At 39.4% G+C, this 17,514-nt stretch overlaps 2 protein-coding genes across 2 annotated transcripts; both read right to left on the bottom strand.

Annotated features, from left to right (window-relative positions):
- Positions 1-13,114: 13,114 nt before the first annotated feature.
- LOC138879588 (uncharacterized) lies at positions 13,115-15,086 on the bottom strand. Its single transcript, XM_070159202.1, has 3 exons — positions 14,914-15,086; positions 13,968-14,055; positions 13,115-13,921 (listed from the first exon to the last, which is right to left on the bottom strand). Exons 1-3 carry the CDS (start codon positions 15,084-15,086, stop codon positions 13,115-13,117), a joined length of 1,068 nt encoding a protein of 355 aa, XP_070015303.1.
- A 69-nt stretch (positions 15,087-15,155) lies between these two features.
- LOC138879587 (uncharacterized mitochondrial protein AtMg00810-like) lies at positions 15,156-15,737 on the bottom strand. The gene has a single exon (XM_070159201.1). It carries the CDS (start codon positions 15,735-15,737, stop codon positions 15,156-15,158), a length of 582 nt encoding a protein of 193 aa, XP_070015302.1.
- Positions 15,738-17,514: the final 1,777 nt, after the last annotated feature.

Raw genomic sequence — 17,514 nt, 5'->3', positions numbered from 1 at the left:
ATAGTTCTTTCCAGGGTTCGTTCTTCCTTATGTATTACATTTGAGCTTGTAGCTTGTTGGCGCATTGTGGCATCATATCAGATCTTGGTCAATATTTGAGGTAGCTTATTACCGAGCAGCTTGTACTGGGGGAGATGAGAATATTGAACCTGGGATCAGTGCGATCGGACTTATATAAGGCATATTAAAGAGCAAATATCATTATTTAGATCGGAATAAGGTAATAGTTCTTGTCAGGAGGAGAGACTCAATGATTTATTGATTCGGCAGGTGGTTATGAATTTCTACACATCTTTTCCGTCGCGGAAAAATTGCGAGAGTTGGAACAGGACTTACATGTGTCATGAGGTGTGTTGTGGACGTCGGATTCATGAGATTTCGGCTATTGTTGTCTGAGTATGTTATTATGGTTGTGTGAATTATGTGGTGCATGGTGTGACTTCAGTAAAGGTGTACAATCATGCTTTGGTACGGTGTGTAGTGATTGGTACGGTGCCCGTATGTTGGAAACATGCCTGGTTGAAAATTTTGGATGTTGGAATTTGGCTCTAAGGCTTACTAGACTAAATAAAAAGGAGAATCTTCAGACTAGCTTGAGCTAATTTGCTCAACTGGGTTGTGGTAGCACGGGTAGGTGCTCAAGGGGTTAAAGGGTGATTTCAGACAACTCCAGAGCAGTTCTTAGCACGTTCGAGGACGAATGTATGTTTAAGTGGGAGAGAATGTAATGACTAGACCGGTCATTTTGAGATCTAGCGCGTCGTTCAGAGGTTTGAGGCCATGGGTAGCTTCACTTCAGATATTATGACTTGCACGTGTGGTCTTAATTGAATTTTGGGAAGTTCGGAGTTGATTTGGAAAGAAATCTCTAATTTTGGAAGCTTAAAGTTAGAAAAATTGACAAAGGTTTGACTTTTGAGTAAAGGACTTCGGAATCGGGGTCTGAAGGTTCCAATAGGTTCGTATGATGATTTTGGACTTCGGCGTATGTCCAGATCGGGCTTTGGATGACCCAGGAGCATTTCGGCACCTATTATGGAAAGTTGGCATTTTGAAAGAATTATATAAATTTGGGTTGAAGTGTATCTTAATGTTATTGATGTGTATTTGGGATTCCGAGCCTGGGAATATCTCCGTATGGTCATTCTGGTCTTAAAAGCACGTCCGGATGTGGATTTGGAGATCCATAGGTCATTTCGAGGTCGTCGAAAGTTGGAAGTTGAAGGTTTTTGGAAGTTTGACCGGGAGTGGACTTTTTGATATCGGGGTTGGATTCTGATTTCGGAACTGGGAGTAGGTTCGTAATGTCAATTATGACTTAGGTGCAAAATTTGAGGTAAGTCGGAACTGATTTGATATGTTTCGGCATCGAATGTAGAAGTTTGAAGTTCTAAAGTTAATTAAGCTCGAATTGGGGTGCGATTCATGATTTTTATGTTTTTTGCTGTGGTTTGAGGCCTCGAACAAGTCCGTGTTATATTATGGAACTGGTTTGTGTGATTGGACGGGGTCCCGAGTGCCTCGGGTGTGTTTCGGGGTGGTTTCGGACCAAGTTTGGCTGAGTTGTGGTGGCTAATGTCTGGGATTTGGTGTTGTTCTTCGTGAACGTGAAGGGATTTCTGCATTTGCGAAGAAGGATCTGTTGGCGGCTGACGTTTGAGCTACATGTTCGCGATTGGGGCATCGCGTTCGCGAAGGAGAAACTGGGCCTATGGGAATTTTAGCCTTCGCGTTCGTGAAGGGTGAAACGCGTTCGCGAAGGTTCGCTTGGTAAAGCATATCCTTCGTGAGCAGTGACTCGCGCTCGCGAAAGGGAGTTTTTGAGAAGGAGATGGTATTTCTTCGTGAACGCGAGGGACTCGCCGCGTTCGCGAAGAAGGTCGGTTTGGGCAGTGTGATTTTAAAAAATCGGGAATTTGGCCATTTTTATCTCATTTCCTCCATGGGAGCCGAACTAGGAGCGATTTTGGAGCGCCATTTTCATTGTCAATCATGAGGTAAGTGATTTCTACTAGTTGTGAGCTAAATACAAGGGTTATATATATTAATTTAGACATGAAATTTTTAGAAATTTGGGATTTTGAAGAAAAATCTAGAAATTGGTATTTTTCCATGCATTTGGGCATGGAATTGAGAATAAATTATATATTTGAGTTCGTGGTGTTCTGGGCAATGGTTATCTTCAAAAAATTTCGGAATCCGGGCACGTGGGCCCGAGGATGACTTTTGACTTTTCGAGCGGACTAGGAAATTTCTATAAATTGAATTATAATGAATATTAGAGTATATATTTATGGATTTGCACATTGATTGACTAGTTTTGGAGCGATGGGAATCGATTTGAGTTGTTGGAAAAGCTTTGGAGTCGGTTATGGTACTTCGGAGCGAGGTAAGTCTCTTGTCTAACCCTGTGAGGGGAAAACTACCCCCTGGGTGATAATTATTGTTATGTGCAACTAGTTGTGGGTGCTACGTACGTACGAGGTGACGAGAGTCCGTACATAGCTAAAGCATGTCTATGTACGGGTACACTTAGGACCTTATCATATAATAATTGAATTATTTGAACTTGTTCTATTGGCTTAATTAAATAAAGTTGTAACTGAAATTGATTTAGAAATAAAAGTATCAGGTCAAGCTTCAATACTTTGAGTTGTGGCTAAGGTATTCGATAATGTAAAGAGATGTACTTATTATTGTGATCATGTACTTTATTGTAAGCACATATCTTATGGTTCGAAAACTTCCTTTCTTTCTTGTGGAGCGGGCCGAACGCCTCGGCAGTATCTCTTGGAATGGGATAAATTCCTTCCCTTCTTGTGGAGAGGGATGAACGCCTCGGCAGAATATAAAGGTGCATCTCTGGTTTGTGGCATTTGACCCTAGGCAGTGTACACACCACTCTGGATCGGGCCGAACGACATCGGCAGAATCGTGCGTTATATCGCTAGTGGTCCGAATATTCACGAGATAACTTTTCACTGACGCCCGACATTTTATGGTACTTCTTATATGATTGATATTGGCACTTGGAATTTATTATGAGATATTGAGGTGGGATACATGATCGAGAAATTTAAGCTTACAAAAGAAATAATTGGAACATTTTGAAACTTCATATTACTCCCCTATTGTTGTTTACTTTAAAATTGTATGAATTATCGTATCATTTATTTAATTGGACCTCTAGTAAGTGTCGATGTCGACCCCTCGTCACTACTCCTCAGAGTTTAGGCTAGATACTTACTGGGTACGCGTTGATTTACATACTCATACTATACTTGCACATTTTGTGCTGGGGCATATTTAGCTGGTGGTCATTTGGGCGCTGAGGTGTGGATATTGCGGGGACTTACCGTGATCTGCACTTCATGTTACGATCCGCAGCCTGCAGAGTCTCCATCAGGGTTATTTCTATTCTCCTGTCTAATTTGCATTCCAAACAGATGTTGTATCTTATTATATTTCCTAGTTGATGCTCATGCACTTGTAACACCGAGTTTTGGGGTTTCTTACGGGTTGTTTGTTATTTTTATTGGCATTCATTATCACGTTACCCTATAAACTTTATTTCATATTATTTAATTAATGAAAATTATGATTTCAAAGAAACTAAGGTGAGTAATTAAGTTAATCATTCACTGTTGGCTTGCTTGATGGAAGTGTTAGGCGCCATCGCGACCTTTAGTGGATTTTGGGTCGTGGCACTTTTCTTCCCTTTTTAAAATTTCGCTAATTTTTGTCTTAAATGATTAATTTGTTGTTTAGAAAGTAAATTTTGTTGTTAGTGTAAAAGTTTTATAAAATAAATCTAAGGGCCTCTCAATACGGTTTCATCTTAGGCCACAAGAACTGTTGAGTCTCCCCCTGCTTATTAGTCAGGGTATGTATTACAGTTCATTCTTTATATCAAGTAGGTTACTTAGAAAGGTGAAGAGAAAAAAGGAAGTCAGTTTTTTTATTTTATCTGTAATATATTTTTTTAGGATTAAAGCTAGATGTAAACTTCTATTAGACGGTCAAGTGGTACATTAGTATCTAAAAAATATTATCAATCCAACAAAAAGGCTTTCGTATTTAAGAAAAAATGGCTAAAAACCCAATGGTAAGTGTAACGACCGGACTAGTTGTTTTGAGCATTTGTACTTCGCTCGATAGTTTACGGGCATGAGTAGCTCTGTATGATGTATCTTGACTTGTGTGAATTGCCGGTTTTGGTTTAGGTTATTCGGGATTGATTTGAAAGAATGATTCTCAACTAGGAAGCTTTAAATTTGAAAGAGTTGACCTCGGATTTTACTTTTGATGGTCCCGTTAGCTCCGTTGAGTAATTTTGGACATAGGATCACGTGCGGATTGTGATTTCGAGGTTCGTAGTAGAATCAGACTTGAAATAGCGAAAGTTAAAATTTTGGAAAGTTTGATCGGAAGTGGATTTGATGTCGGATTTCAATTTTGAAACTATATTAAGTCCGTAATGTCAAATGTGACTTGTGTTCAAAATTTGAGGTCAATCGGACATGATTTAATAGGTTTCAGCATAAGTTGTGGAAGTTTGAAGTTTCAAAGTTCAATATTTCGAATTAAGGTGTGAATCGTCATTTCGATGTTGTTATGTGTGTTTTGAGGCCTCAAGTAGGCCTGTGTTGTGTTATGGGACTTGTTGGTATGTTTTGACGAGGTCCCGTGGGGCTCGAGTGAGTTTCTAACGGGTTTCGATTTATTTTGGACCATGTTGTTATTGCTGATTTTCTGGTGGTTCAGTTGTGCTTCGCGATCGCGGATAAAGCATCACGTTCGCGATGGGTAATGCCGGTTAGTGTAGTTTGCGTTTGCGCTTCCTCGATCGCATTCGGGGTAGGTTGATTTGGTGTTCTTTGCGTCAGCGTGCAGGGGTATGCGTTCGCGCAGTAGGTTTGAAAGCTAGGAGCTGGAGACTTCTTCAATGCGATTGCGAAAGGTGAGACGCGTTCGCGAAGCTGTGGCATCTGTGGTCATCGCGTTCGCGTGGGTTATATCGCCAATGCGTAGAGTCTTTTTTGGAAGTGTGCATTTATTTCATCGCAAACGCGGTGGTTTTTCCGCATTCGCGTAAGAGGATGCTTGGCAGATTATAAAGTACTCTATTTCGAGGGTTTCGACCATTTTTACATTTTTGGAGCTATGGAGCTCGGATTGAGGTGATTCTTAAAGTAATTTTCACTATATGAATTGGAGTAAGTGTTCTCTACTCGGTTTTAGTTATATTTCCTGAATCTATCTTCGATTTTAGCTTTTGGTTGATAAATTTTAAAGAAGAAATTGGGGGTTTTGGTCTAAAGTTTCATAATATGAATTTTTGAGTTTTGAACATCGATTTGGAGTCGGAATTGCGTGTAACCAGTATGATTGGACTCATAATTGAATGGTTTACCGGATTTTGTGAGTTTTGTCATGTTTTGAGGTGCGAGCTCGGGTGTGAGTTTTGGCCGGTTTTGGGTTTTGATTAAGAATTCAATCATTATCATTTGGAATTGTTTCCTTGGGCTTTAATTGATGTATTTGGGTTGCTTTTGGCTAGTTTTGAGCCCTTCGGCGGTCGCTACGTGCATGATGGCTTTTTTGGAGCATCGCTTAGCTTGCTCGGTATTGGAATTGGCTTGTTCGAGGTAAGTAACACTTCTAAACTTAGTGCTGGGGGTACGGAACCCCGAATTACGTGCTATGTGATTGATGTTGAGGTGACACACATGCTAGGTGACGCGTGTGTGGGCGTGCACCATGTGAATTATGAATCCGTTATTTCTGTGGTACTGTGTAGTTACCTGATCTTATCTGTAACCGTGAAATCTCTACGCAATTGAGCTATTGAGCTGTGATACATGTTTGAAACCATGCCTAGGCTACATGCTTATCTTGTTGGACCCACTAAGGTCATTTCTACTATTGAGCTATCTGCTTTCATTGCTTTATATACTCAGTCACACGCATTCATATGCATATCATATCTCAATCTCTGTTACCATTTGTTGGCCTATCATATCATTATTTTGGGCTAGTTTCATGGCATTGTGAGCCCTAGAGACTGGAGAGATTGATGACTGAGTGAGGCTGAGGGCCTGATTATGAGTGACATTTATGGGATCGGGCTGCACGCCACAACAGTTATACTGATTTATGATAGCGCTTGGGCTGAAGGAGTCCCTCCGGAGTCTACACGTACCCCTAGTGAGCGTGATTGATTATATTGAGGGATGCATCTTCCTTGGACATAGATCTTGTCCGAAGCATTTATATACCTGGGGATGGATCTTCCCCGTGGGCTGGATTGGGCCCTACTCAGTACTGAGCGACTGTTGGTCAGTTGATGTATATATTTCGAGAATTCCCTGGGCCGAATTGGCCATATACAGTACTGAGTGATTTAGCATGATGAGTAAGTGTGAGACAATGAGATTGAGTACTCTGAGAGTGTGAGTACATGAGTTCATCTCTGAGATACATGGCATTGACATGCCCACATGACATCCAGACATAGAGATGCATTTTTCTCATGTTTTACGGTATCACGTCATTCATGACTTCTCGCACATATTGACATATGGGCATAGAAAGTTATTTCAAACTAGTTATCTAGAAAGAAAATGAAACATGTTATTTATTGTGGAAAGGATTTTTGGGAAAAATTCATAGTTTTCAAACTTACTCATATTTTCGATAATTTCGGTAAAGGATTTGGGCTTTCACTGACATACTTAAAAATCAAAACTATTTTTCGGGAAACTATGAAAAGGCTGAGCATTTTATCTCTGAGTTACTTTTTTTATTACTTATTTTGCTTTGTTATGAACTGTTGTTGGCTATTAGATGTTGGACCCGACCTTTGTTCCAGCTCATCACTACTTTCAACCTAAGGTTAGGTTTGTTACTTATTGAGTACATGTGGTAGGTTTTACTCATACTAAACTTCTGCACCTTGGGTGCAAATGTTGGCTACTGATGTTGCTGTGATCGACGGGAGCTGGGATTGAAGACATGCTTGCGTTCCGGTTGTAGCTGCCTCTTGTTCATGGTAACCTTATATTCTTAAAACTCTATTAATGTAATTTTCAAACAGATGATGTATTTACTTCATACCAGCCTTATAAACTCTATTCTTAGAAGCTCATGATTTGTACTACCAGTCCTTGGAAAATGTATAAGATTCAGATAATTTCTTTTGCTCAATTGTCTTATTAAACATTGTTGGAATTGGATAGTTATTAGTTGGCTTACCTAGCAGGTTGGGTTAGGTGCCATCACGACTAGTGGATTTTGGGTCGTGAAAGATTGGTATCAGAGCTTTAGGTTTATAGGTTCTTCAAGTCATGAGCAAGTGTCTAGTAGAGTCTTGCGGATCGGTATGATGACATCCATACCTATCTTCGAGAGGCTACAAGGCCTTTAGCATATACTTCCCATCTTTCTTTTCTTATCGTGCAACATAAATTCAACTTGAAGCATAATCCTTTAAATTCCTTCCACGCATTCGTATGTGCACATGAGCGCTCGATATCAATTGTGCATCGACGACTTGTGATTCCATGGATGAGGTGCGAGATGTGATTTTAGTGTGTTGATGATGGGCCAATCTGGAGGACTTGAGGCTGGGTTTTGACTGTATATTGAGCACAGAGATTTTGATTGTGTGACCACATGATTTTGGACTTATATATCTGGTAGCATCCCTATGAGTGGAATTTATGAAAAGATGAGTGGTCGGATGGCTATATGATAAGTATGATGTGACTGCGGGATGTGTTCAGATAGATTGAATTTGACGAGAAGAGTTTTGCTTGAGATGTAGAAAGGACGATTGGGTTCTTGATTTTCATTTTGATTTGATGTATAGTCTCAAGTTGTGAGTATATTGGAGGATATTTCATGTTGTTTAATTGTGGAATGAATTAGATTCTCATGTCTTGTTGATGAGTTTAGAATCAGGAAGATTAAGTAATTGCATAGTAGTTGTGGTTGTGAAAGGGTATAAAGAGATGTCAGTTTGAGGCTAAGCAGGTGTGTTGTAACCTACGAGGTAATCTATGGGTGTGTGACTTTTATGATGTTGCATGGAGGTTTTCTTTCTACTAGTGGGTTATACTTGTGCGACTTGAGTTTGGATCGATTATAATAGTTGATCTGGCCATCACGAGGATGAATGCGAGATTTGCAGATGATTGGGGTATTAGATGATTTGTGTTACATGAACTTATGAAGGATTTAGTTGAATTTCACTACGGTATGGTGGCAGTAATGGGGGTATAGTTATTGAAGTTATCAGATGTTTTATTCCATAGCTTTGAGCCAAGTGGGGGAGTCTTCTATCGATGAGTTGATTTTATGGTTATATGTTGTATTGATTTCGGTTTGAGGTATATTTGTGAATCAATTATGACTTGTAGAGGTTTAGATTAAGGATGACTCGAGTAAGGGAATTTCTGGATACGAGTTGTATTACACTCTGTGGGTATATGGAAAGCATGGAATGATTGAGTGGTTATCCGTGAATGATGTAGTGTGCATGGAGTAGGAATTTTCTTGGTTGCATAAATGGGGGATTACTTATTTGGGTGTCATCGTGCTAATGGGGCACATGTCGTTCGACCTGTTTGGATGGCGCAATTGAGATATGAATAGAGTGAATAACTCTCGAAAATATTCTAATGGATTCAAGAGTTATATGTGGCAATTGAGAATTTTGCGGATTGGTATATGGCTAGAGTTTGAGATTTACATGAGATGGTGTTGAGACTCGCGAGATTTCTATATCATTGTGGATTATACATTCAGTATCAAGAAGTTGAAGGGAATAATTTTAGGTTCACATAAGGTCTCTTTAGAGTGGGTGCCTCGATTGTGGTGCTTTGGGGTACGTAAGAGGGAATTTAGTAGCTTATAGGCCTCAGGGCAGTGTGGTTTTATTCTAGGATCTCGTGGGGTGAGTTTTGGTTAAGGATCATGGTGTTCTGGCAAAGAGAAGTGTCAACTTGAGCGTAATTCAGAAGGAACTCGCAGAAATATGGCAGCTTGATAGTAGGTTGATCGACATAGTAATGGATACAATTAGTCCTTTTTGGGGTACTTATGATGTGGTATGTCTCTGCGGGTGTTTTGTGGAAATACTCTTGTGTTTGGTGACCTATGTGGCTTGGTTAAGTTAAAAGGATTCAGTTATGATAATTTGGTTATGTTCAAGTGGATTCCAAAGAGTTCCCAATGGTTTCTACCATGGTTCGAGGTGTATATTTCCTATTGGTGTGTGGAACATGTTTATGATGCGTATTATGATTTTCTCCTGGATGAGATCAAACGGAAGGTTCTTGGATAATTGAATATGTAATCTACTTGCCACCCAAAGTTGATTTTGAGATTTTCGTATTTTTTTCATATGATGGCATAATAGGTGTGGTGAGTTTTGTATAATTGAGATTTGCATGCGCAAGGTCACGATTTAGTTTTGAAGGGAAGGGCATGAATTCTTAGGCAACATGGACGATTTCAGATGACTAGGTGAATGATATTACTATTTGGTATTGCTTGAGGAGAGTGTACACTTCAGAAGGCACGTTGTGTGTTGATTTATGGATACTTAATTGGTATTGTTGTACTCGTTTAGTTGATCGACTATTGATATTCTAATTTTTGTGATATGGCATGAAAGAATTATAGAAGTATTCGTCGTGGGATGATCATGTATGAGAGATGTGTTAGACATTTTGGTGGTGGAGTTGGGATCAAATATGGTGATTCGTATGTTCTATGGATTTGGAGACTGGGAGGTCTCAGGAGCAGATTGTTTCATGGTTGTAGACTGTGAAGTTGTGGCCAAAGCTAACCAGATGATAGTATGTGTTATGATTCAATCATTGTGGACTTTTGGAGGTTTATTTATCTATTGTGGGTGACTAGAGCTGATTTAGGGCTCCATTGGTAGGCCCAATTAGGATGTGTATTCTATACCGATCAGATTAGTTGGCTCCATACTTCTATTGTTGAGGGATGTGTCATTCGGTCGTTGTTGAGCTTATTCGTGTTCTTAGATGATCTGTGAGTTACTCTTCTATGCTACGAGGAGTTGTGACTCGTTGGTTATATGCACACATGTTGCGGTTCTATTGGGGTCTTGTAGTAGAATTTGAGCAAGATGAGTAATTGATTATTACATGATTGATGGCGTATTGGTTATGTTCTTTCGGGATTGATGTGGCATTGTGTCATTTGCTTCTCCGTGGTTATAGTAATGCACTTTGGGTACTTGATGTCAAATTTAGTGTGGTTATTGATTTTGAGCAGGGTGGCTCGAGGTATATAATATGGACCAGCATTTGGATGAGGTCACACATTGTAGCTGAGTTATATTAAGGTATGATCCCTTGTGTTAGATTCATATATTATGGTTCTACGATGTGTAATGGATTTTCAGCATTTCGTTTTGGAGGTACTTGTTAATCTTGTGGGGCAATTCTCTTGTTTGAGTCATTTTTCCATGATTGAATGCATTGGAATGTTACTTATTGGTGCACGGATTGCACGATTTATGGCTTTATATTGTATTGATGTGACATGTCACTGAGCGGTCGTGTTGGATGAGATGAGGTCATTGGACCTAAAATGGATACTATCAGATTTGATTATAGCATGTTTGGAAGGATAATATCGAAAGTTGGCTTAGAAATTTGTTATAGTTCTTGTCGAAGGAGAAAAGGCTCTATGACCTGTCGATCTGATGAGTGATTAAGGGTTTCTGTGTGTTTCTTACATCATTGTCAGGGTATGAAGGTTTAGGACGAGGTTCTATTTGATATGAAGTTTATTACTAGTATTGAGGGTCGTTTTGAGTAGCTACTGTGATGTTTTAAGCGGGAATACCACACAAGAGGGGGTGATTTGTATGGTACCCAATTTTCGATCTAGAAGAACCAGGTTCTTCTAGGTGTTCTAACTACTACTGTTTGTGGAATTAAAAGTACATAAAATAAAGAACACAGAGATTTTTACGTGGAAAACACCCGGCTCAAAAGGTGAAAAAACCACGACCTACCACTCAGTAGGATATTCCCCAACACTTCACTAAATCACTGAGCCAAAACAGCATTTACAAAACTCTTTGTAAACCTAAGGATTACTTCTAATCCCGTTGTAGCAACCAGCCTCTAACTGTTGCGACAACTTCAAGTTAGCCTATAACTTGAACCCTCAAAGTACCTAATACAATTGCTTCTATGAAAGCTGGAAAGGTACAACTTTGAACCACCTACTACAATTGAACTAGAATAAGAAAAAACACAATGGAACTGGTTCTTCTATCTCATTCAAGTAGCATCAGGAGTGCACACTCAAATCTTATATAAATTGCTTGCAAAATCGCCTTGCTCTTTTGCTTTCAATTTAGTTTAACTTCTGCGTTTGTGCAATACCTGTAAAAGAGAACAATTATTGTTATTTAATGAGTTAGTAATTAGTGTTTGATTGAGACTCAATTGTTGATCTTCCATCGAAGTTGAGTCCTTGAACAACACAAACTCCAACACTATCTTTTATCCAAATTGTGTTCTCTTCACATAAGGAGACTTTCTCCCCTTATCCAATATGCAACTTTTTCGATCAGATCAAGAGATATTGCTACTTGATCAGTGAGACTTATCTTCTTCACGTGCATCTCACATGTATAGGTTGATCATGACTGTGCTTCACATGATGGATCTAGTCCATGACGGAGTTCATTTGTCATTCTTCAAAACTTCACCTGTTCTTGGGCCAACAAATTCCCCCTTTTTGATGATGACAAACTCTGTGCTTTTTACTGATTAAAAGACCTGGAAGTATAAAGCACAATATCTCTTCCCTCTTTTGGCATCATCGAAAAGTTGCATACACAGTGTGAATTCCAGATTTTAATAAGTACTCATGGCCACTAGGGCAACTGCAAGTGAAAACATGGTGTAATTATCAATAATCAACACACATATTTAAACTATGTAGGTCAAAATCATCATAGACCAAGAGAAAATAGGTGTTGTCATTGATCATGATATGTTGCCTTTACCAATCCACAAAAAGAAATAAAAACTTTCAAAACATGAGCAAAAACAGAAAAATCCCTAATCCGGGTCACTGGGGTTTACTGGGGGTACTAGACAGGTCCAGAAGACAAGTGCTAGGAGACCTAAGGCTTGGAGGAACTAGAGGATTGAGTCTGGAGTTTTCAGCATATTCTGAAGGATTCCATCACTCTTCTCCTTTTCTTTTACTAGCTCAGTTCTAAGGCTATCCCTCTCAGTTTTCAATTCAGCCACACGAGCCTTCAGCCTAGCAATTTCAGCATCTTTAGTTCCATATTCCTAAACCAAAGTCCTAACCTTGCTGTTGATGGGTTTCTTCAGAGATGAACCAGGTTTAACTGGGATGGCATTGATTGGATAGTCACAAGACAATAGAGTCTTAATGCTAAAATGTTCCTTGCTTGATGTCATTTCCCATTTCTTCAAAGACACGTTCAACCTGTCCAGAATAGTGGTTAGTATGAAGCCATATGGAGTAGCATGAGCCTTGGATCCATTGATGACCCTGTCTAGCAATTTTACAATGAGAGCAGGACAGTTGTTCTGCTTTCCTCTCTCAAGGCACTCCATAAGAACTAGGTCCATGTAATTTGCAGTATGTCTTCTCTCTTGTCTAGGCAGTAGGCACTTGTTGACAAACTCAAACACAACCTTGTGCTCAACCCTCATCTCATTTTTCTGCACAGCCCTGGCTTCATTCACATCCTCTGAATCACAGAACCTCTTTGTGATCTCAAGAGCGGTAGGTAGGGAGTCTAGGCATGGCCACCTTTGCCTAGTGTAGTCATCAAACCCTTCATAGGGTATATCCAAAATTTCTCCTAGTTTTGCAGCATCAAATTGCATTGGGACTCCCTTCACCAAGCTACTGACAACCCCATCCTTAATATCAACATTAGCCATGAACATAATTAGTTCATTTATGGCTAGTCTCCCATCCATATGAAGGACCATGTCCTTCCAACCTTGAGTAGTTAAAGAGTCAACCAACCTCATCATCTCTAGTTCCACCAGGTCCTTCAACAATCTACCTTTCAAAAGTTTTCTCCTGCCAAAGATGACAAACTAGTCCTGTTCCTTCTTAGATTCCTCTTCTTCTTCTTCTTCTCCACTCCACTCTTCATCATCTGAACTTTTGCTTGTTTAGCTTTCACTGCAGATCTTGTCCTCTTGGCTAGTGAGGGTTCAGTAGACACAGGTACAGAAGAAGACTTCTTGGAAGAAGTCTTGGACTTCTTAGGTTTTGGTGTAGGAACCTCCACTGTTGTACCCCTTTCTTGATGGACCAGTTCCATCTCCTCTTCCCCTACAACCTTAGAGGATTCTGCAACCTTTCCCTTTCCCTTCTCCATTTTCTTTTTCTTGCTTTCTTCTAGAGCCTTTTGTAAGTCAGCTTCACTTTGTTTTACCCTGCTTCTTGTGGCTCTTCCCTTAGGCATTGAAGAGATAGTAGGTTTTGGGGATGAAGTTTTTCTTTTCTTGGATGGCTTGGCAACATTTGGGGCTTTTGGTGTAGTAGCTTTGCGTTTCTTTGGTTCATAAATTGTCCTAGTCTTTCTTAGTAGATCGGCTAGGGTCTCTTTAGTAGATGAAACAGGTCCATCTCTCCTTTTGCTTAGATGAACCAACCCCTCAGCATCCTCCCCATACCCACTTCCCCCTGACTTCATGTCACTCTCTTCTAACCTCTCTTGTGCAACCCCACATATAGCAAGAGTTGCTCCCTTCCCATTTCCCCTCTCTTCACCACATGCACCCACTCTCTCTTTTTCTTTTTCAGACTTCTTTTTACCTCTACTCCTACTCGTCTTAGCCAATTTAACATCCCTAATGGGGTCCAACTAGAACAAACCTAGTTTCAAAGTTTTGAACAACAGATGAACTTACCTCAGTAGGGAATTCTTGAGTCTTTTCAGAGTCAGAAGACCCATGTCCTTCCCCCTCAGTCGCAGATTGAAAGGATTCAGACTCAGAACTAGAATCAGAATTTGGAGTTGGGATTTCTTTCACTTAGCTAGCTTTCAACCTTTCATTTAAAACCTTTCTCAGATCCCCAGATGATACAGTTTTTCGAGCCAACATTTTCTGCCTTCGAAACTTAGGTTTTGGGGATTCACTAGGAGGAGTAGATGAGGATGAATTTGAGGGTGATGCTGGTGTAGGAGAACCATGATGATCTTGTGGGTTAGACATTTTTGTTCGTTTCTTGAGTTAATTTGGAATTTTGGAGAAGAGAGAAATTAGAGTTGAAGAAGAGAATTTTTGACGGTTTAGAATAATGAAGAAGATTAGAGATGTGGTATGTATTTAAAGAGAATTAGACATTAATTCCGTATCGACAACTTTTCAGGGGTCAAATAAAAGTTTAATCAAACTGTAATTCCAGACTTTTGATGATTATTTGGCTTCCCTAGATATTAGGCAAAAATCATGGTTTTAGAGTTCTAAATGGACGAAAATGGTTCAATGCTTCAACGGATAGAATTTTCTAGGAATTTGGCAAGTATAGGACTTCTGCTCATGATTGAATTGTTAATCTTTCTAATTGTGCAAAGTATTGAAACCATACCTGAGCTTTCATATGAAATCATATTGATGAATCAGGTTCTTCATTTAGAATTCTCTTGAACATGTCTCAAATGCCATAATAGAAAAAACTTTGTAAGAGATCAGTGAGTCATATATACACATGTCATAGAAGTATACTAATTAAAGTATGAGACTGAGTAAGAATTAATCTAGATATTTACACAAAGTTAGAATTCCTAGCCAAATTCTTTTTAATATTCTGAGCTGGACCTATTACGTGATCTTAATCATCCCTAATTCCAACCTGTTCCTCTCAAAGTTTTCTCTATTAAGTGCTTTAGTGAAGATGTCAGCAATTTGCTTATCAGTAGCACATAATTTTATGGAGATCAAACCTTTCTCATAGTTGTCTCTTAAGAAATGCTGCCTAACATCTATGTGCTTGGTCCTTTTATGATGAACAGGGTTCATTGTCATACTTATAGCGCTAGTGTTATCACAGAATATAGGAATGCAACCTACTTCTATACCAAAATCTACCAGATGCTATTTGATCCATAGCAATTGAACCCAACAAGAAGCAACAACAACATATTCAGCTTCAGTAGTTGACAAGGCCACGAAATTTTGCTTTTTAGTAGCCCATTTCACAAGACATGAACCAAGGAAGTGTGCCATACCTAAGGTGCTCTTCCTATCCACTAGAAAACCTGCATAATCAGCATCAACATATCCTACTATATTGAAATTGCTACCTTTGGGATACCAAAGACACAGGTCAGTGGTGCCTTTCAAGTATCTTAGTATCCTTTTTACAGCAGTCAGGTGAGACTCTTTAGGATTTTCCTGAAAGCGAGCACAAAGCCCTACACTGAAAACAATGTTAGGTTTTCTAGCAGTAAGACACAAGAGTGAACCAATCATACCCCTATACAACTTTTGATCAACTGATGAACCAGGTTCATCAACATCCAATTTAGTGGCAGTTGCAATGGGTGTGTCTATTTCTTTAGATTCTTCCATTTTAAACTTTTTGATTAGCTCCTCTGCATACTTTTGCTGATGGATCATGGTTCCATTTGGACTTTGTTTGATCTGTAAGCCTATGAAGAAGTTAAGCTCACCCATCATGCTCATTTCAAACTCACTCCCCATTAATTTTGCAAAGTCCTTACTTAGCTTATTAGTAGTGGCCCCAAAGATTATGTCATCAACATATATTTGTACAACAAGGAGATCCTTACCTTTTTCCCTAAAGAATAAGGTACTATCAATTTTATCTCTTTTGTAACCATGCTCCAGCAGGAATTTGGAAAATCATTCACACCATGCTTTTGGGGCCCGCTTGAGTCCATAGAGAGCCTTGTCTAACTTGTACACATGCTCAGGACATTCCTTGCTCTCAAACCCTGGAGGTTGTTTCACAAACACTTCTTCTGTTTGGTAGCCATTCAGGAAGGCACTTTTGACATCCATTTGATGAAGAGTGAATTCCATGTGTGATGTAAAGGCTATGAGGAGTTTGATTGCATCTAGTCTTGCAACTGGAGCAAAGGTCTCATCATAGTCTATGCCCTCCTCTTGGCTGTAACCTTGGACCACCAGTCTTGCCTTGTTTCTTGTAGCTGTTCTATATTCATCGAGTTTGTTTCTGAAGACCTACTTTGTATCGATGACTGATCTGTCCTTGGGTCTTGCAACTAGATGCCAAACTTGACTTCTCTCAAACTGATTGAGTTCATCTTGCATTGCAATCACACAATCTGCATCCTGCAAAGCCTCAACAACATTTATAGGCTCAATAAGAGATAAAAAGGCATCAAAAGCACATTGATTCTTTAATTGTGATCTAGTTTTGACTCCAGATGTTGGATCGATGATAATGTTCTCAATAGGATGAGAACTTTGATACTTGTAAGGTTTCACAACCAACTGGTTTTTGCTAGATGTTTCTCCCATGTTCTGTTGCTGAGGAACAAGGTCATGAACAAGTTCTTTTAGGGGATTTATTTCAATTCCTCCTTGATTAGTTCCCCCTGTCAGGTTGCCTTGGATGGAAGAACATATTCCATCACCCGTTCCTTCTTTTGGTGCCACTTTGACTTGTGCTGAGGCTTCAGTCATATCCTTTACCAATCCAATGGCTTTATCTTCGTGTTCCTGTCTCTCAGAAAGAATGTTAGTTTCATCAAATACTACATGTACACTTTCTTCTACACACAAAGTTCTTTTATTGAACACTTTATATGCTATGCTATGTGAAGAATATTCCAAGAATACTCCCTCATCACTTCTAGGATCAAACTTACCTAGGGAGTCTTTTTCATTATTGTGCACAAAGCACTTGCAACCAAATGCCCTAAGATGGGATATATTTGGTTTTCTCCCTTCAAGTAACTCATAGGGAGTCTTCTCTACAAGAGGTCTAGTCATGCATCTATTGATAATGTAACATGCAGTATTTACAGCCTCTTCCTAGAAGCTATGAGGAAATTTACTAGAAAGAAGCATAGTCCTAGCCATGTCTTCAAGAGTCCTATTCTTTCTTTCAACTACTCCATTTTGTTGAGGTGTCCTAGGAGCAGAGAAGTTATGATCTATACCATTCTCATCACAAAATTCAGCAAACCTAGCATTCTCAAATTCAGTTCCGTGATCAAACCTAATTGATGCAAGTTGATTTCCTAATTGTTTCTGAGTTTTTCGAACAAAGGCAGTAAACATGTCAAATGCTTCATCTTTAGATGTTAGAAACAGTACCCAGGTAAATCTAGAATAGTCATCAACAAGTACCATTACATACTTCTTTCCACTTCTGCTCATGGTTCTCATTGGACCACATAGATCTATATGGACCAATTCCAACGACTTGGTTGTGCTTACCATTTTCTTGCTTTTGAAGGAT

This window comes from Nicotiana sylvestris, chromosome 10 (assembly GCF_000393655.2).
Source record: "Nicotiana sylvestris chromosome 10, ASM39365v2, whole genome shotgun sequence".
Classification (NCBI taxonomy): domain Eukaryota; kingdom Viridiplantae; phylum Streptophyta; class Magnoliopsida; order Solanales; family Solanaceae; genus Nicotiana; species Nicotiana sylvestris.
This window is presented reverse-complemented; position numbering and strand designations above follow the sequence as displayed.